The sequence below is a fragment of the Triturus cristatus genome, chromosome 4_1, assembly GCF_964204655.1.
Source record: "Triturus cristatus chromosome 4_1, aTriCri1.1, whole genome shotgun sequence".
Lineage (NCBI taxonomy): Eukaryota > Metazoa > Chordata > Amphibia > Caudata > Salamandridae > Triturus > Triturus cristatus.
The window spans coordinates 1,016,759,718-1,016,777,741 of record NC_140585.1 but is presented as its reverse complement, the minus strand read 5'-3'; the positions used below and the strand labels follow the sequence as shown (position 1 = coordinate 1,016,777,741).

General features: G+C 47.5%; 1 protein-coding gene across 1 annotated transcript in view; it reads left to right on the top strand.

Annotated features, from left to right (window-relative positions):
• The window catches only part of SLC26A5 (solute carrier family 26 member 5), a 321,585-nt gene that overhangs the window by 276,683 nt on the left and 26,878 nt on the right, over positions 1-18,024 (top strand). The window contains exon 16 of the mRNA XM_085653953.1: positions 16,065-16,175. Within this exon, the coding sequence (XP_085510079.1) occupies positions 16,065-16,175 (111 nt within the window). The remainder of the gene's footprint in view (positions 1-16,064; positions 16,176-18,024) is intronic.

Below are 18,024 nucleotides of genomic sequence, written 5' to 3'. Positions count from 1 at the left end.
AAAACCACTTTAGTGTGTCCTTGCCAGCACACACCCAACCTGTCGGAGGCAGGATCTGCTATTTCGTCAAAGGGTGACAGACCATCACTTCAGACAAATGCGTCCTGCAAATTGGACATCAGGCCTACGCCTTTCCATTTCTTTCTATCCTGCTGCACCTTCCACCACCATCAGGGCAGCTGACAGAGGACCATCTGCCTATTTTGCAGCAAGAAGTGCAGGCCGTTTTGGCTAAATGGACCATAGCGTGGATTTCGGTCTCCGACGTTGGGGCTTGGTGTTACTACTGCTACTTCCTGATGCTGAAGAAGGACATAGGTCTTCGCTCTATTTTAGATATCCACCTTCCTGCGGAAGGATACATTCAAGATTCTACACTAGCCCAGGGCCAAGTCTGCTCTAGTTCACAGGTACTGGATGGTGGCATTGGACCTGCAGGCCCACAGGCTCTAACTGCTGTTCACAGTCGGCCAGGAGCATTTTCAACTCGCAGTGTTCCCTTTTGGCCTCACCAGTGCCCCACGGGTGTTCATGAAAGTGACAGCAGTGGTCAGAGCACGCATTTGAGAGGTCAGGGGTACCCCTCATCCCCTACATAGACGATTGGCTGCTGAAGGTAAACTCAGGTGTGGCGCCGCGGCCAGTTCGACTGATGCTGGAATCTGGGGCTCACGGTTCGATCCCCGACACCGGTGGCAGGTCAGCCCAGCACCATGTGACTCTGGGCAATAGCTTGCTTAATCTTCCTAATGGCCCCCAGCGCCCGGATGCCTTCGGGTAGCTGTTCGGGCTTTACAAATACTGGATTTACATTTTACCCCATGCAGTTATCAACCAGCTCGAGATGAAGGCAAACCTCTTAAAATCGGTTAGGTTCACTATTAATGTGTGGAAGTCACACCTGACTCCTTCACAGATGCTCCCATTCATCAGAGCTATTCTGATTACTGTATGGTTCTGTGCCTTTCCTTCGGAGTGGAGAGTCCAGGTAATTTGCACTATGATCTTGAGGTTTCACCGACTGTGCTGGATCTCAGTATGGATGACTCTGACGCTGCTGGGATTGTTGCTGTCCTGCATTCTGCTGGCCAATCATACCAGATAGTATATGCTGGCTCTGCAATGGGACCTCAGATTCAAGTTGGCACAACGTCAGGGGACTCTGTTGGATTGTACACAGATTTCAGAGGAGACTGCAGAGTACCTGCAGTGATTGCTACTGTAACGCAATTGGGTTAGTGGTATGCCCCCCATCCCTTACCCTGCCCAGAGCTGACCGCGATCATGGGTGCATCACTATTGGGTTGGGTAACCTATTTGGGAGAGGTGAAGATCGGAAGCCTTTGGTTTCTGGTGGAGGCTCAACTCCACATCAATTTTTGGGAATTGAGAGCAATTTTCTTGGCATTGAAGGCGTTTCTACCCACACCACCAACATATAATGCTGCAACAAGCAGGGTTGGTTGGGGTTTTGTGCTCTGTGCCAGAAGGCTCTGCACCTCTGGACCACCAGGGAATTTCCTTGGTGGTATGCCACCTGGCAGGATCTAAACGCCAGGACAGACAAACACAGCCACTGAAGCTTAGCGGATCACGAATAGCAGTTGCATCCCAAGGTGGCACAGGGTGTCTTCCATCAGTGGCGGGAACCCTGGCTCAATATTTTTGCCACCACAGAGAATGCACAGTGTCAGCACTTTTGTACATTGAAGATATAAAGGCAGCTATTTCTGATAGAGGCCTCCCATCTAGAGTGGAGTTCAGGGATCCTGTATGCTTTCTCACCGCTGCCTCTACTGCCCAGACCTTTGAAGAAAATCAGGGACGAACGGGCCAAAGTCATCCTCCTGGCATCGGACTGGGCCAGGAGAGCGTGGTACCCAGAACCTCTCTGCATGAGCATCTGTCCTCTGATCAAGCTGCTGCTTCTGGAGTGTTTTCTGTCACAGCTGCAGGGCAAGGTCCTGCACCCTACCCTGCACAGTTTGCATTTACATGCCCGGGGATTGTGCAGCGTTAGTTGACCCCTTTCATCCTTCATCCTGAAATTGTTGATGTCATTCTGCCAGTGAGGCATCTGTCCTCCAAATTGATATACGCCGGTCATTGGGACAAATGTGTGGCTTGGTGTGGCACCTGAAAAATTGACCCCTTACAAGCAAAGTTGTCTGAAGTTTTGTTGTTTGTTTTGTCCCTGGCCCAGCAAGGACTTGCTATGGACACTGTTAAGAACTATTTTTTAGCTGCTTCTGCTTTTTTGGAAGTTGCTGAATCAGTCTTCTTTATTTAAGTCACCTGTTGTGATTAGAGTTTTTAAAGGTTTGACACATTTATTTACATTAACACCCTTTTTGATGCCACAGGGGGATTTGAACTTAGTTCTCACATTGTTGCCGTGTACTCCTTTTGAGCCACTGCACAGTTGCCCATTAAAACTTCTGATATTGAAAACAGTCTTTCTTATTCTCAAAACATCAGCTAGGCATGTGAACGTACTGCAGGTGCTTTCTTTCAACCCACCTTTCATGACATTCTTTGCAGACAAGTTGATAGTGAGGAAGTGGTCACACCATTTCATGTCAGACCCACTATCACCCATCCGGCATTCTTTGCCGCACATCTTCCACCCAAGGAGGAAAGACATACTTAATCAGTTGAACCCCAAGAGCGCACTAAGCTTTGAAATTGATCGCACCAGGTGGAAGATCAAGTCTTTGTGGGATTCTCCGGGGCAAAGAAGGGCAAGGCCTTGCAAAATTGGACCCATTTCCTGATGAATTGTCTCTGCATAAATATCTATTACCACTTCACTACCACATGTAGTTCCTGTCTGGACAATTGTCAGGCGGACATGTGGGTGTAGGCACTATAGGTCTATCGAACAAGGCAGGACTTTTTGGCCTGAGCCATTTCACACACACCACCTGGGGAGGTACTGCTATGCTATCTATTCTCATGGTGAGGAATCTGCGGTTAGAAATATCTATCAGGAGAACCTCAGTGACACTCTTTCTGGTGGATACTCTAACCACAGAATCGTAACCAACCTACCTACTTCCCCATTCTATGAACTGAGTTCTTTTTTCCATCTAAAAGGCTCCCAATTAATAAATTTGGTCACTGGTCATGCCAATTTGTCAATAGGCTGTGTGTGAGGTCACGGACAGCCTAAGGAAGCAACTGACATCAGCGTTCATGGGTGGCGCTTATTTATGGCTCCATTCGTCACTTCTGGAGTATACCCACATTGGTACAAAGCTGCATTATGCCACCACCCAGCATGCAGAAGTACCACTTTTAATATTTTCAGATCCAGGCTGACGCTTGGGGAATAATAAAGTAAGGGATCTGCAGTTAGGTTCAGAATCCACCAGAAAGAGTGTTATCGAAGGAAAGTAACTTTTTTTACTGGCTTCAGAATGCATAATCGCCACAGTCAACTCATTCCCTTCTGTCAACCCTGGGGTTTCCATTAATGAGCTAAAGTCCCACCTGTAACATATACAGAGGATCTAATTCTAAGGGGCCATCGTGGACATAGAAAGCTTTTACACCCCAGCGATGAGCACAGGACATTCAGGTTATGATCCCAACGTTTTGGGTCACTCCTGAGTTCTGATGTGTATGGTTCCGAAGCTTCTTGGCCTCCTACATCCTGCTGTCATTCAAGCCCAGTGGCAAATGTTGGCCCTGTAGTGGAACCTATGCTTCCAGCAGTCTCAACACTGCAGTTGCTTGGGGAGGAGTGGCTTGGGAAGCCAACATGCCAGCCACTTAAACTTAGAGCTCACAGCTCCCTAATCCGATGGAACATCACACCATAGGGCGACCCCGCAACTGCAGAACACTGGGGAGGTACCCCAGAACACATCTGGGCCCTGCCATATCCCTTTGTGCTTGACGATCTCTGAAGGAGACCACCTTATTCTGCACTGTGGGGTGGCCTCCATGACTGTGGTGGCAGCTGTGCTCCATTGACGGAGGTCCGACTGCTTGTTCTTGCTTGTCCCAGCACAGAAGCAGGGCTAGTGACTGGTCGGTGCACATCCATCCTTACAGCACCTGCCTGCCGGGCCCCTCGGCTGTTTGCGAGGACACAGTTCAGCGGACTTCTCCTAGGGAAGTGGAAGACCCAACTGCAACAGCACTGCCTGCTCATTACCGCTGCCTGGATTGACTCCTTCCATGGGATCACCCACACAAAACTTCTGTTGGCAAGACAAAAGGGACCCTCTCACTACCAAATGAACTACTAGGGTGTCTTGATTAGCCTCTTGAGTCTCCTGCCCTTGGATCAGCCCTCCCCCAGTGGGAGATGACCATGCTGCCCTCCCTCCTTGGCCCGCAGAAGGGTCGGCTAGGGCAAGCATGCCCAGCCTCTCCATTGAACACTTGACCCCCTGCACTGGCTTTATGAGGTGCACACAACACTTGCAGCTGGGGCTACCACCAGCCTTGACTGCCTTGAACACCACCGGTCATGCTGTCATACGGTTCCTACAAATTTAGTAGGAGTGTATCTGAACAACATAACTATCAGAATAGGGGGACTGAATCCATACTCGTCATCAGAGTATGTAGGCTCAATTCCTAGCTAGCTCACAGAGCCCCATCAGAACCCCTAACCTGACTAGGGTACAAGATGGCATCTGCAACCTCAGAACTTGCCCACTCTAATTCCCCAAGGAAATCGCGGAGACAGATCTACCCTGTCGTTGTTAATTAGGCATGCCCATGGGAGACACAAGAAAGATACAAATTGGTTTCAAAAACATTTATTGTTGTAAAAAGCATGAGCTTCAATTATTAGTAGGATGAAACAAAGCATTGTAACAAGCATTACCAGAACGGTGAAAAAGATAAACAGTTCACCCATTATAGCATTACATTGTGATTATGATTTTATTTATACTCCTACCTAATACTAACTACACTATCGAGAGCATAGTGGTAGACCCTCTACCAGATCTCTTGTGACAACCCAACTTCTCCCATACCTGTCTATGTTGTATCAGGAAGCGGATCAGGTGTAGAGCAGGCTACCGTCCTTTGCAGGATGAAGGCTAGAGTCAGCAGGGCTGTATTTCAGTTACAATGCACAGCGTTCCAGGATAATCCGCAGAAGTGCTACTCTGTAGAACTTAGCTCAGAGGCGGTGAATACAATAAAAGCACTGTTCCAATTGCACTGTGTCAAAGGTGCAGCACAAATGTGATTGTTTGTCTTGAGACTCAGAGCTGTCGGACAACCAAATGCAAGCGCATTGTGTTCAATGTTCCTAGCCTTGAACAGAGCATACGGACGACATGATAATATGCTTGCAAAACATTTTTTAAGTATATTATTGTGTAAGTGCAAGGCATGTAAAAAGTCATCTTTAGAAAAAGATATCAAGTTTAAACATGTAGCTAAAATTTAGACTTGTGCTTGGGCCCTATTGAACCTTATAACACTGCCCCCTCTGGGGAATGCTCTGATATGTTGGATGACACCCTGCAGGCGATTGAGGCCTACAGGACTGGCCTGAAAGCAAAGGTAGACACTGTGTCCAAAGACATCAACCTCCTACAGGATGAAAACTGTAAACTTGCAGAATGGGTCACGCAGTTTGAAAAGAAGCTCACTGAGCTTCAAACCCACACCCTTCACCTACAGAAGCAATGCCGAGACCTTACAGAGCATGTTCATTTTCTCAAGGACCATGCTGATGATGCTGAAGAGCGTGCAGGGTGCTGCAACTTCAGGGTCATAGGCCTCCTGGAGGGTAGTGATGGCCCTGATATGGTGGGTTACCTGGAGACTTGGTTCAAGGACCTACTGCCTCCTCAGGATGTCACATCGTTTCTTCTATGAAGAGGGCAGATCAAGTGCCAGCTAGAGGCCTTCCAGGAGTGGCGCCTCCCTTGCAAAAATCCTCTATTTCTAAGGACTGGGATGCTGTCTGCCAAAAGTCAAGATAATCGTGCCCTCTCTTGAGAGAAAAATCAACGAATATTCATCTTTCCAGACTATAGTCTTGCGGTCTAGAGGCAGCGAGCATCTTTCATAGGAGTTAAATGGCACCTACATGAGATGGGGATCAAGTATGCCATCCTTTTACCATCTAAGTTTAAAATCATCTCAGATAATTAAACCCATTTTTTTACCGATCCCTCTGATTGGGTGGTGTCTTGGATCACTCCAACACATAAGATTGTCCTGGCAGAGGGACGGGTAAATCCGCTGGACGCGCTGCTCCCAGAGTTCAACGGGTGGGCCTGTTCTGGCTGGGCCGTCCCCTCTCTGGATCAGGTTTAGAGCAGACACAAATTGGCCCTTGTGGCTGCTGCCGCCCACACCCCCCCCCCATTCCCATTCAGCTCACTTTTGGAGGACTCAGATGCAGGAACCTCCACCTCAACCCTTCTACAAGACCATGACTTGCCTCCCCAAGTAAACCCCCCTCCCCATCAGCAAATGATTGACTGTTATGAGTATCGCATCAAGCAGCACACTTGTAACACGGAACGACGATAACCTAGTAAGACTATCAGGGTGTTCCTAATGTAATATGGCCCGGGACGTCCCGGGAGGAGATCCATGACCAACTTCTGGGACCTTTGCCTCTACCTACATAATGATCATTCACCCCATGTGGTCGACTATTCATGGGTCGCCCTGTCCAAATATCCCCTTGCCACTGAGCCCCGCCCACCTCACGCTTTTGACTCTTCCTGACCAATCTCTCTCCCCTTGAGATTGAGAACTAATGTTTCAATGACTGGTCCAGTGCCTCCTGCCCGTAATATTCTTCCTGTTGTTATTTCAACTGTTTGAATCCAATTTTGACCCCCCCCCCAAAAGGCCTCCATCTATCACCACTGCTGGTACACCCCTCCCCATGGGAACACCTGAAGGGAGCACTCTCTTTGGTATGACCACTAGACAATCCTTTCTAACTATCTCTTGGAACATCCAGGGCATGCATACTCCCACCGAGCACTACAAGGTACATACTTACCTTCAGTGTAGGGAAGTCCAGATAGTCCTCCTCGAGGAGGCTCCTACTACCCTTGTTGAAGGAGTCAGACTCCAGAAGAGCTAGATAGGCCAGGTTTTCACCACTAATGTATCTATGTAAGCTTGGCCGTACTGATCTGCGTGCAAGGGGGTCCCCATTAAGGTGGTGTCCCAAGATATAGATACGGAAGAACGGTTAGTCCTTCTGGAAACCATTTTGGATGGTCCCTCCCCTATTACTAGGCAATACCTATGCCACCATAATTTTCATCGTCTATCCTCGCATGTGGACCCACCTACCATGGCTGCTAGTAGGCGATTACAGTTGTGTGTTAGATCCCAAACAGCACCGGCACTCTCCCCTTCCCAATGCCCCCACAATCCCTAATGCAAGGAGCTCGGCGTTGTGGCACTATCAGTGCTCCCTAGCAGACATCTGGCACCATCATAACCTTAGAGCACGTCTTAATTCCTGCTACCCCCCCGTATTTGATGTATATGTCCGCCTGGATAGGATGGTCTGCTCCTTGAGGCTGTGCCCCTCTATCCTCTGACCTGACTATCTGGGTCTGGAATTATCAGATTGCAGTCCCATGTTATAGATGTGATCTGAGGCAAACTTCCCTCCCCAATTTCTACATGTTGACTGCAACCCTTGATCAACAAATCAACTACTAACTGCCTCAAATAGTTTCGGTCTGTAGCCCAACAGGCACCTTAATTCACACACTAAAAAACCCATCTATGACACCTTTACTACTTAGTACTTGGGCCCTCTTGAGCCCCCCAGCCAAGGCCACTGGCTCAGTTGTGAACACTTACTTACAGGACACGCTCCTCTCTCTCCTCTCCCCTTAGGACTGCGAGGAGCTAGATACCTTCATCACTGAAGTACGGCCAGCCTCTGTCGGAAGAATACGACAAGATGTTCGTTGGTGTACTGGCCCCCAAGTTAATAGGGAGGAATCACTCCTGACTACACTTTGGTCTCTCTGCTGAAACAAAGGAAAGACCATTACGGATCTTGCTTTGTGCCGAACAATCGCCATTCTAAATATAGCTTACAAAATCATTAAGAAGATCCTTGCCGACCAAATACAACAATTACTCCCAACTCCCACGCCTCATCTATCCAGGCCAAAACAGATTTTTCCTTGAATGGAATACATTTCTCAATCACCGCCGCTTCTATTATGTTTTTGAGGCTGCACAGGGGGCCTGGCCTGGGTCAGCTGCCCTAGGTCTAGACTCTAGGCCTTCAATACACTTCAATGGTATTTCCCATTTAGTGTGCTACCATGAATCGGCTTCAGGCCCGCCTCATCCAATTAGTCTGTCTACTTTACACGAATCAGACAATCAATGTGCACTACAGGAGACAACCCTTGGACTAAATCCTGGTTGGCAGGGGCACACGACAGGGATGCCCCTTGTCCCCCTCTTCTCTTCACCCTGGCGATGGAGACTCTGACGGCCTGGGTCAGGATTAGCGGCAGAGATTGGGGCATACCCCCCAGATGGCACACACACAATATCTTGCTCAATGCAGACAATATTATTTTTTCGAACCTTAAAGATGTCTCCTCTGATCATTCCCTAATTGCCAGCATTTTTGCCAACTTTGGTGACCTCTCGGGCCTGTGGGTCAACTGGCCCAAATTCTATACATTTCCAGACCTTGGGGAGGGCCTGGTCCACTGGGAGCCCAACTCCTTGTTCAATGCTAATTTGCCTGTAGCTGTGTAATCCCTACACTCCCAAGTGTCATTCTGGCAGTCGCGCCCATTATCAAGTTACGGGCAGAGTAGCCATCGCCAAGATGGTGATACTTGACCATCTCTCCTACTGTTTTGGAAACCTCTCCATTACCCTTCTCTGTACATTCTTTCGAGGGCTGTATGCCCTTCTTCGAGGCCTTATATGACATAACTCAGGCAGACAAGTGGCTATCACAAAATTTTAACAACTCATGAGCGTGGAGGCCTCTGAGCCCCTAATCTTGAGTATTATTATTCGCCCAACTACAATGGCCTTCTACTGGTTGGTGAGCCGATTCCTGGAGGATACGGGCACAGTTAATAACCGAATGTCTCGGGCGTCACTCCTGTACTTATGCCCCCAGGGACTTGACCTAACCCTGAGTTCCCACACCTACTCTGGGTGGCCCTCACTTTCCTTAACAGAGCATTACGGCTCACTTGCCCAGTGATTCCTTATGCACCAGCCATCCCTATGCTGGGCCTATTGAACCGCAGCAGCTGCATCAATAGCTGCAGACTGCATCTTTGGACCCAAACCAGACTTAGTACCCTTGGAGACTTGTACAAAACAGACAGCGATTGTCCTTCGCAGCCCTGAAAGATCAGTTCAGCCTACATGAGGCCCAATTTCTACTGTACACCGCGTTGACTGGTAAATTCCGTGATCTTTGGGGTATTCAGAATGAGGAGCCTATCGCTAATCACCTTCTCCAGGCCACTTTGGAGGACCATCGCAGACTGATAAGCTGGCTTGTCGGAGCATTGACAGAACAATCCCGGGCCTCCCTGCAACCACTCAGGGATACACGGGAGGGACAATCTTAGCATGGTCCCTCAGAAAAAGGAATGGACCAAAGACTGTGCTTACCCTAAAACTATCTCCAGGAATGCCCAACACCAGTTAATTCAGTTCGATGTGCTATATAGAGCTTATCTCTCTCCCCAGTAGATCGCTAAACTCTTTCCGGAGCCACAGATACTTATGCTAGATGCACCACTAGAGCTGCAGGACAGAGGCGCATGTTTTGGGACTGCTCCCAGATCTGCCATTTTTGGGACTGGGCATTGTGACGCCTTGTGGAGGTCACAAGCGTAACAGAAACCAATTCCTAGACATTCTTAAACGTCCTAAAAGATGCAAGACTGCCACTCTTTTTCTGGAGTTGGCCCTCATACTGGCCCAAAGATCAATCACAATGAAATGGAAACTTCCCTTGCCTCTGTCTTTAGATGCCTGTCAGTATACCCTCATCAGGTGGACACAAGCCACGGCAACAGCCCTTCACAGAGAGGAAGCAAGGGGTTGGCGGCACCGCCACCCTACAGCTCTCGACTGGGAGGACTTGCTGTCTCGACTGATCGACCCTCTAGTCCCCACTGACTCTTTGTCTTCTTATACTAACTCCGACCCACCCTGCTCCATGGTTGTTGCAGTTCTATTCCAATAAGATGGGGTAGAAGATGACTATGAGCCCACAGGCACCCCACCCTTGGCGGTCTTTCTTCCTTCCTCAGCCCCTCCCACGCAACTGATGGCCCCAGTGGAAACCCTTCACCCTGCTAACCGAAAGGGACCCCCTCTGGTTGTCCCCTATGTTTCTACCTGTTTAGCAGCTTATTCAAGTCCGGTCCTTTTCAACCCTTACTGCTTATTTGACCTGCCCATCACTATGCTCCGACCCATCCTTAACTAAATCTTACTTTACCTCATCCTTTGATGCATTACCATGTTATTGTTTAGCTATCTATACTGTATTACATGCTTGGGGTACTTTGCGATTGAGGGGCGGGGCACTGTTGGATCCGTCATGTCTCTTCTTTGTATTTTAAAACATTGCAATAAAATCTATTTAGAAATAAAAGAAACCCTCGGGTTGCTTGTTAGACTACATCAATATTTCAGAGGAGGCAGCCCAGGACCTCCAGTGTGGCAGATGGATACCAGCCTGACCTGAGGCAGACCTTTTTTCCTACCCCACCAAAAGTTCACACTAGTGACCGATGAATCATCTCTGGTTTGGGACAGTCATTTTTGGGCGATGTGGAAATCCGCGACCTTTGGTCTCCTGTGGATCGGAAGCACCACATCAAACTGCTGAAGCTTCATGCCCTTCAGTTGGCCTTTTTTAGAGGGAAGCTGGTTCAAGGTTTCACAGACAACACAACTGCCTAATTTTATTGCAACACGCAAGGCAGTGTGGGTCGCAGATCCTGTTCCAGGAGGTGCTCAGTCTATGCAGGTAGTTGGACTCCTAGGAGATCCCTCTGACTCTCAACCATTTGGTGAATTTGCTGAACGCCAGGGTGGATGAGTTCGGCAGATCTAATCAGGCAGACAACGAATGGCTCTTCATTCAGAGGTAGTTCAACAAGTCTTCGCTTGGTGGGGCATGCCCAGCCTAGATCTTTTCGGCACCACTGAGCATGCACACTGTCAGGACTATTGCACGTTAGAGTTTCTGCCAAACTACTACTTGGGGGATATGTTTTGCCTGAAATAGGTCTCCAGTTTTGCACACATCTTCCTGCCCTGAGTTCCTAATGTAGTCAGAACAGAACTGGTTCAGATCATGCTCGCAGCCCCGGATTGGGCCAGGAGAGTGTGGTACTCTGATCTCTGCCCATCCTCTTACATCTTCGGAAGGACCTCCTGTTTCAGCCACAGAGCAGGGTCCACCACTTGATGGGCAGGTTCAGTCTGCCCAAAGAGATAGTGGGTCTTCTTCTTGTGGCTAGGCACCCATCAACCAAATCTATTTCTTTTGGTCACTTGGCAAAGTCCGTGCGTGGCCTGGTGCGGTGACAATCAAGTTGACCCTCTCCAGGCAAAACTGGTTGGTTTGTTATATGTTTTATCGCTGGGTCAGCAAGGATTTGGGGGCAGACAATGCTAAAGGTTACTTGTTGGCCCTTTCAGCCTTCCTATGTTTACCTAACTTTCATTATTTAATTCACCAGTTATTATGCATTTTCTTTCCAAGGGTGTCACGTATATATTCCCTTCTGCATCCTTTATTATACCTCAATGAGGTAGTAATTAGTTTGTCACATTTTTTATGTGCACACCCATCAAACCTATGCACAGTTGTTCACTAAGATTGTTCACCGTCACAACAGTATCCACAAGCAAGAGCATTACCAAAGCTAAGTAACTGCTCATATTTTCATCTCCCAGCTGCTGTGTATCTGGAGTGAGGTCAGTGAGGTAAGCTCCAACATCATTAATGAAGAAGCTAAACTATGTGGGAGCTATTCCACATTCCTGGCGGACCCAGATATTAATTGGTAACTTGTCTGAACACTCTCCAGACCTTCCGGCCTAACCTTTGCCAACATACGAGTATGCAGCCTTTGGACCTCAAGCAGCCAGTTTGGCATCCCCTAGTTCAGCAAAGCAAACTGCAGAAAGTTTTGATTAATAGAATCAAAGGCCATCTTCAGGCCAGTGAAACTCATGAAAAATGTTACCTTCAGCTGGACTTATTTTACACAGAGGCGGTACAACCTCAACTGTTTCAATGATGTCAAGCCCTTTCTTGAATCCAGCCTAAATACCAGTCACATATGATCATTATCAACCCAGACTTGGATGATTAAGTATTTATTGAACCATCACTTTCTTTGCCGTGCTAAGGTCTATATCTCCCATTGACGGGGCCCTGTTGGAGCAGGACCAAGGCTGGTTTGTATCTGGCTGGTTCCTGTCTGAGAAAGCATGGTGGGCAAAAAATTAAAAAAAAGATGGACTAGATACTGGGTCAGACTTTTTACTAGAGACGGAGATTAATTCAAGTAATCTCCTCCCACCCCCATCATTTTTTTGTTTTCTTGATTGTCCAGACGTGTGGGCCCCATGCTCATTTTGACATAGGACTTGAATGGCAATCTACTAAGAAGGATGAAGTGAGCCAGAACTATTCTGAGGTTGCTTGTGTTCCTGCTCAGAGGTAACCAGGCCTGAGAGTTCAAGCTTGACTGTTTGTACTGGAGAAGGACCAAGACTGATTTGCATTTGTTTGGTTCCTGTCTGAAGTAGCATAGTGGGGGAAACAACGATGGACTGGATGCTCCGGTGAGCATTGAGGAGTGTCATGGAAGTCGAGTTTCTGGCTAGGTGTAGCCTTTGGAATGCTTGGAAGGTTCAATAGGTGTGGTCTCTTATTCAAAGGTACAGACGCAGCCCTGCAGCTGCATTTTGTGTAATTTGTTGTCATTCGGCATAGGCTGAATAAGGCCCCCAGGTACTGTGAGTTAGCAGAATCTAAGTGAGGCGTGACAAGGGAGATGGTGGTCTGGGGCTGCCGAGAGAAACTGAATGATGGGAGATATATTGAAGAGTTTGAATGATGTGGAGCACTTCTGGTGATTTAGTTCACTTTCGGGGGAGACAAAAGAAAGACAAAAAATTCAGCTAATTTCAAGATAACTGTAAACATATGAGTAAAATCTCTGATAACTGACGGCCCATAAACAATCAACAACTGCTTGCAAACAAGCTTTCAATCTGTTTTGTCTTGTTCTTCCACATTAAGAGTATTTCGGTGTCATCAGCATACATATAAAAGACAAATCCAAAGAATTCTATTAATGTGGTCAGAAAAAGAATATATACATAAACGAGCACATTAAAGAACACTAGTAATGGTTTCAAGTCCAAAGGCAATTTGCATGTGACATGTCTTAACAAGCATTGGCATAGCCAATAGGTCTCGCTTTTGGGACCTTATAAGTATAAACTGTTGCATGGCTAAACAGTTATAAGGTCCCAAAGGCGAGACCTATTGGCTATGCCAATGCCCTGGTCTTGTGTTCACATGGGGTGGGAGGAAGCCGACATGGGGTGCAGGGTGGAGTCGTGTGTTCCCATGGGGTGGGGAGAGGTGGGAGGAAGCTGACATGGGGTTCAGGGTGGAGTCTTGTGTTCCCATGGGGGTGGGGATAGGTGGGAGGAAGCTGACATGGGGTGCAGGGTGGAGTCTTTTGTTCACATGGGGTGGGAGGAAGCCGACATGGGGTGCAGGGTCTTGTTCACATGCAAGGTTATAAAGAAGAGCTCCGACGCTGGAGCAGAGTTGCTCAGCTGAGCAACAGATGAGGTGCTGCCCCCTCCTGCCAGGGCTGTGAAACTGCAGCCGTCCGGTGACTGTGATGTGGGATGGGACTCCTGGAAGAGGTGCTAATAGGTAATGGAAGGGTGTGGGGGGGCGGAGCCACAAGGTCACATATGTAGATATACTTCACATAAAACGTCTCCATAAATGGAAGCCTTGCAGCCCTCGGAGTGCACACTACGTAAATATTAACACTACAGACAGAAGGGATGGATGCCCAGCAGCTGATAGCAGGCGCAGGCCCTGGAGTGCACGAGCTCAGGCCCTGGAGGGAATGAGCGCAGGCCCTGGAGGGAATGAGCGCAGGCACTGGAGGGCATAAGCGCAGGCATTTGGAGTGAATTAGTAAGCATTTGTGGCATGTGAGCAGAAAATTTTAAAAAAGCACGCAAGTGGTGCGCACGCGACAGCAAAAGTGAAAGCAGGCGCGCGCGACGGCAAAAGTGAAAGTGATCGCGAGCGATGTGCGCGCACCATGACGAGAGAGGAAAGCCAGATGGCACCTCTGCTCGTCATTGTGCGCGTAACCGCACGCTCTATGCCACCACAAAAGCTGTGGTAGGACTTTTGAAAGCCCACTCACTAAATGTCTCGCCAGCGTAGCGCATGCGCTGGCTCAGGCGAGACCTAAAAACTCATTGGGCTGAAAAGCAACGCATTGTGAGTAGAAATGAGCCAAACAACACTAGAGCATTGTTCTTTATCTATACTCTGTCACCAACAGCTGCAGAAGGCCGGATACCATCAACAATCTTTCAGATTGAAAAGTGCAGCCATTGTTATTTATCCAGTCCTCATACTTGGTACTAAAACACTTGGAACGTATTGAGTCCGTTGTTACTCTAAATATACTCATTGAATGAGTCTTATCACACTTTTCTCTAAGAGCGTAGACATCATGGAAGAATGTGGACTTCAGAGACAGTTTGCCTCAACGCCCGGGTCCAAGGAAGGCATGTTAATTAAAGGAGTAATTGCTGTTTATTTGAGATTAATTGAAATTATGGTCTAGTCCAGTCAGACATTAACTGTTATCTTGTAGATGGTGCCCTACTACCAAAACAATAGCCTTCTTGACGGTAGTTGGATAGTGGTCATGTGGGGAGCAGATAGGATGACTGGAGCCTTGTGCTTTTAGGTCCATTAAACTGTAGCCTATCAAAGCTGAAGTTTCATCATGGAAGAAATAAGACATTGGTATATTCAGCAAATCAAGGCCATCAGAAAGAAAATTAATCTGGTGGCAACTGAGGCTTAGAGACTGGTGACACTGGACCTCGGTGTGACATACGATTTGAATTATTTATAAAGTGAAAAGAGCAACATAGGGCGACTTGATAGCCTAGTAAGAATAGGATTTTCACTTGCCCAAAAGGCTTGGGGGTGCTCGCCTGCCATCTATATAAAGTAATATCTTTAAGCTGTTTGTAAGGATGTATAGCTAGATTAGTAAAAGGTGCTAAGGGTATTCCTCAAAGGACGACTTTTAACAACAAGGCGAGAGGGAGAGTAATGGAGAGGTCTCCTTTGGGTGGTAGTGGATTTGGGTGGTTTAAATGTGATGAGAAAAGACTATAATAGGCCTCCTTCCCTTATTCGGGTCTTTATTGATATTCAAGTGTGATGAGCCTACTACATTATTTTTGCAGCGACATTTCAGGAAAAACATGTGTGACAAAACAATAGGGTCCCTGGATACTCTGGCTTGCGTTCTTGACATGGTAATCCACAGGGAAATTACAGGGTGCATCTTGACTAATTTAGGTTGGGGACATCACTGAATGTTTTTTTAGCCCTTTAAATTACAGCACAATCCATTCAAGGAAGGAATGTATCTGCTCTGAGTCAGTGGCAAGTAATGAAATCATCCCACCCATAAAATAACGAACTCTTTTTGTATTGCAAATAATGAAGTTGTTGGAAATGGTTGTTTATCAAGATACTCTGTGTTTCCCTGAATCTATAGACATTTTACTTGGCTTACTGAAAAATGCAAATGGATAGAATGAACAAATATCCAATTGACATTGGCATGAAACTTAAATTTATTTAATTTATTATCTGTATACAAGCATTCCGGAGTAAATGAATGATGTATTATCAAACGTGATACTTCTTTTATCGAACAGTTGCCAGATTTTGCCTGCTTGCTCAAACACTTTCTCGATTTACACTCTGGTTTTGTTCTCTTCAGACTGGAGTTGATCCGTGTGCCATATTAACAGCCAGGAAAAAAGCGTTGAAGAGGCATGCCAGGCAAAGGAGGAATGCAGATGAGAACAAGAAAAGAACGGTCTTAAAACTTGTAAGTGTTGAATGACAGGACCCACTAGTGGAAATCGCCTTCTTAGAAAAGCAGCGGTGTGTGTGTGTGTGTGCTTCTGATCTTTGTTTAATTCACTATTTTAGATGATGCTCTGACAGCTGGTTATTGGTTAAATTCAACGCCCCCCAGGCTTTCATTGAGTAGTCCAACACTGGAACTAATCCTTTTGCTACTAAAACACTGAATTCACACACTTCCACCGTGGACATGTTCTCCGATATTGTCCCAGCCTTAACTATGGACACAGCAATTGCCACTTTAGAAATACATAACTGCTGTATACTCTTCAGTTAATGCTCCTGCTACAGGGTAATGGCATAAATACAGTCCAAAGGAGCCTATTGACCGTATACGTAAATGTATACGTTTTAAGTAGAAAAGAAACCATGCACAAGTTTTGAGTGATTTTTAAAATATTTTGTCTCTTTACTAATGTGAGGACTAGGGACACTGACACATGGAGGCTCAGATACTCCCTCTCCGAGACATGATCCCTAGTAGACTCTTTGGCCCTCCTCTATGATCCTTACTCACTCTTTTATCCACTTTCTGCAGCTCCCCTCGTGGACAACTGTACAGAGCTGCAAAAGAAAGTACACATTATAAGTAGTTGTGCTAACATGACTTAGTGCTTGCCCTCCCTCATATCTTCCATCAGAGTTAGTAGGTCTTGGGCTACAACATGTTGCACATTCATGACCCGATGCGGTCATACAAAGCACCATTTCCTTATGTATTACATCATTATAGCCACAAACAGATCAAGTCATTTATCAAAATGATGGTCTTAAAAGTAATACGGAAGGATGACTTACTTAATTCACTAGAGGGGTACCTGATGCCATTGTTGTGCAACAGCCATCAAATCAGGTGTTTGTTAAGCGCGACTACTCGCCCATAAGGGTCTCAAGGTGCTGGGGGGTGTGGGGGGGGGTTTCGCAGGATCCAGTCCATCAAGGAGGGGGTCTGTCGAAGAGCCAGGTTTTGAGGTTTCTTGCGAAGATTGGGAGCGATGTTATCTGTCTGAGGTGGAGCGGAAGGTCGTTCCAGGCTCTGGCCGCGCGGAAGGAGAAGGAGCTGTCTCCTGATCTGGTCTTTCTGGTGCCGGGGACCACGACGTAGGAGAGCTGGGCTGATCGTAGGGTCCTTTGGGGTGCATGGAATTTGAGTCGGCTATTCAGGTATGCTGGTCCGCTGTCGTGCCTTGTGAGCGTGGGTTAGCATCTTGAAGGTGACTCTAGCTTCGATGGGGAGCCAGTGGAGTGTGCGCAGGTGCTGGGAGATGTGGCAGTGTCTTGGCAGGTTGAGGACCAGTCTTGCGACGGCATTTTGGATGTTCTATAGCTTGTGGGTGAGGTTTTTGTTTATTCCGGCATAGAGTGCGTTGCCGTAGTCGAGCCTGCTAGTGACCAGGGCGTGAGTGATGGTCTTTCTGTGTTCGAGGGGGATCCATTTGAAGGTCTTGCGTAGGAGGCAGAGGGTGTGGAAGCAGGAGGATGAGACGGAGTTGATCTGGCGGTCCATTTTGAGCTGTGAGTCAAGGATGATTCCCAGGTTGCGTGCGTGGTCCGTGGGGGTGGGCAGGCTTCCGAAGGCGGGGGGCCACCGGGTGTCGTTCCAGGCGTCTGGGTTTGGGCCCATGATGAGTGCTTCCGTTTTGTTGGTGTTTAGTTGTAGGCAGCTGTTTTTCATCCATTTGGCGACGGCTTCCATGCCTTCTCGAAAGTTGTGTCTGGCGGTGTTCGGTTCGTTGGATAGGGAGAGGATGAGTTGGGTGTTGTCTGCTTATGACACAATGTTGAGTCCGTAGGTTCTGACGATGGGGGCG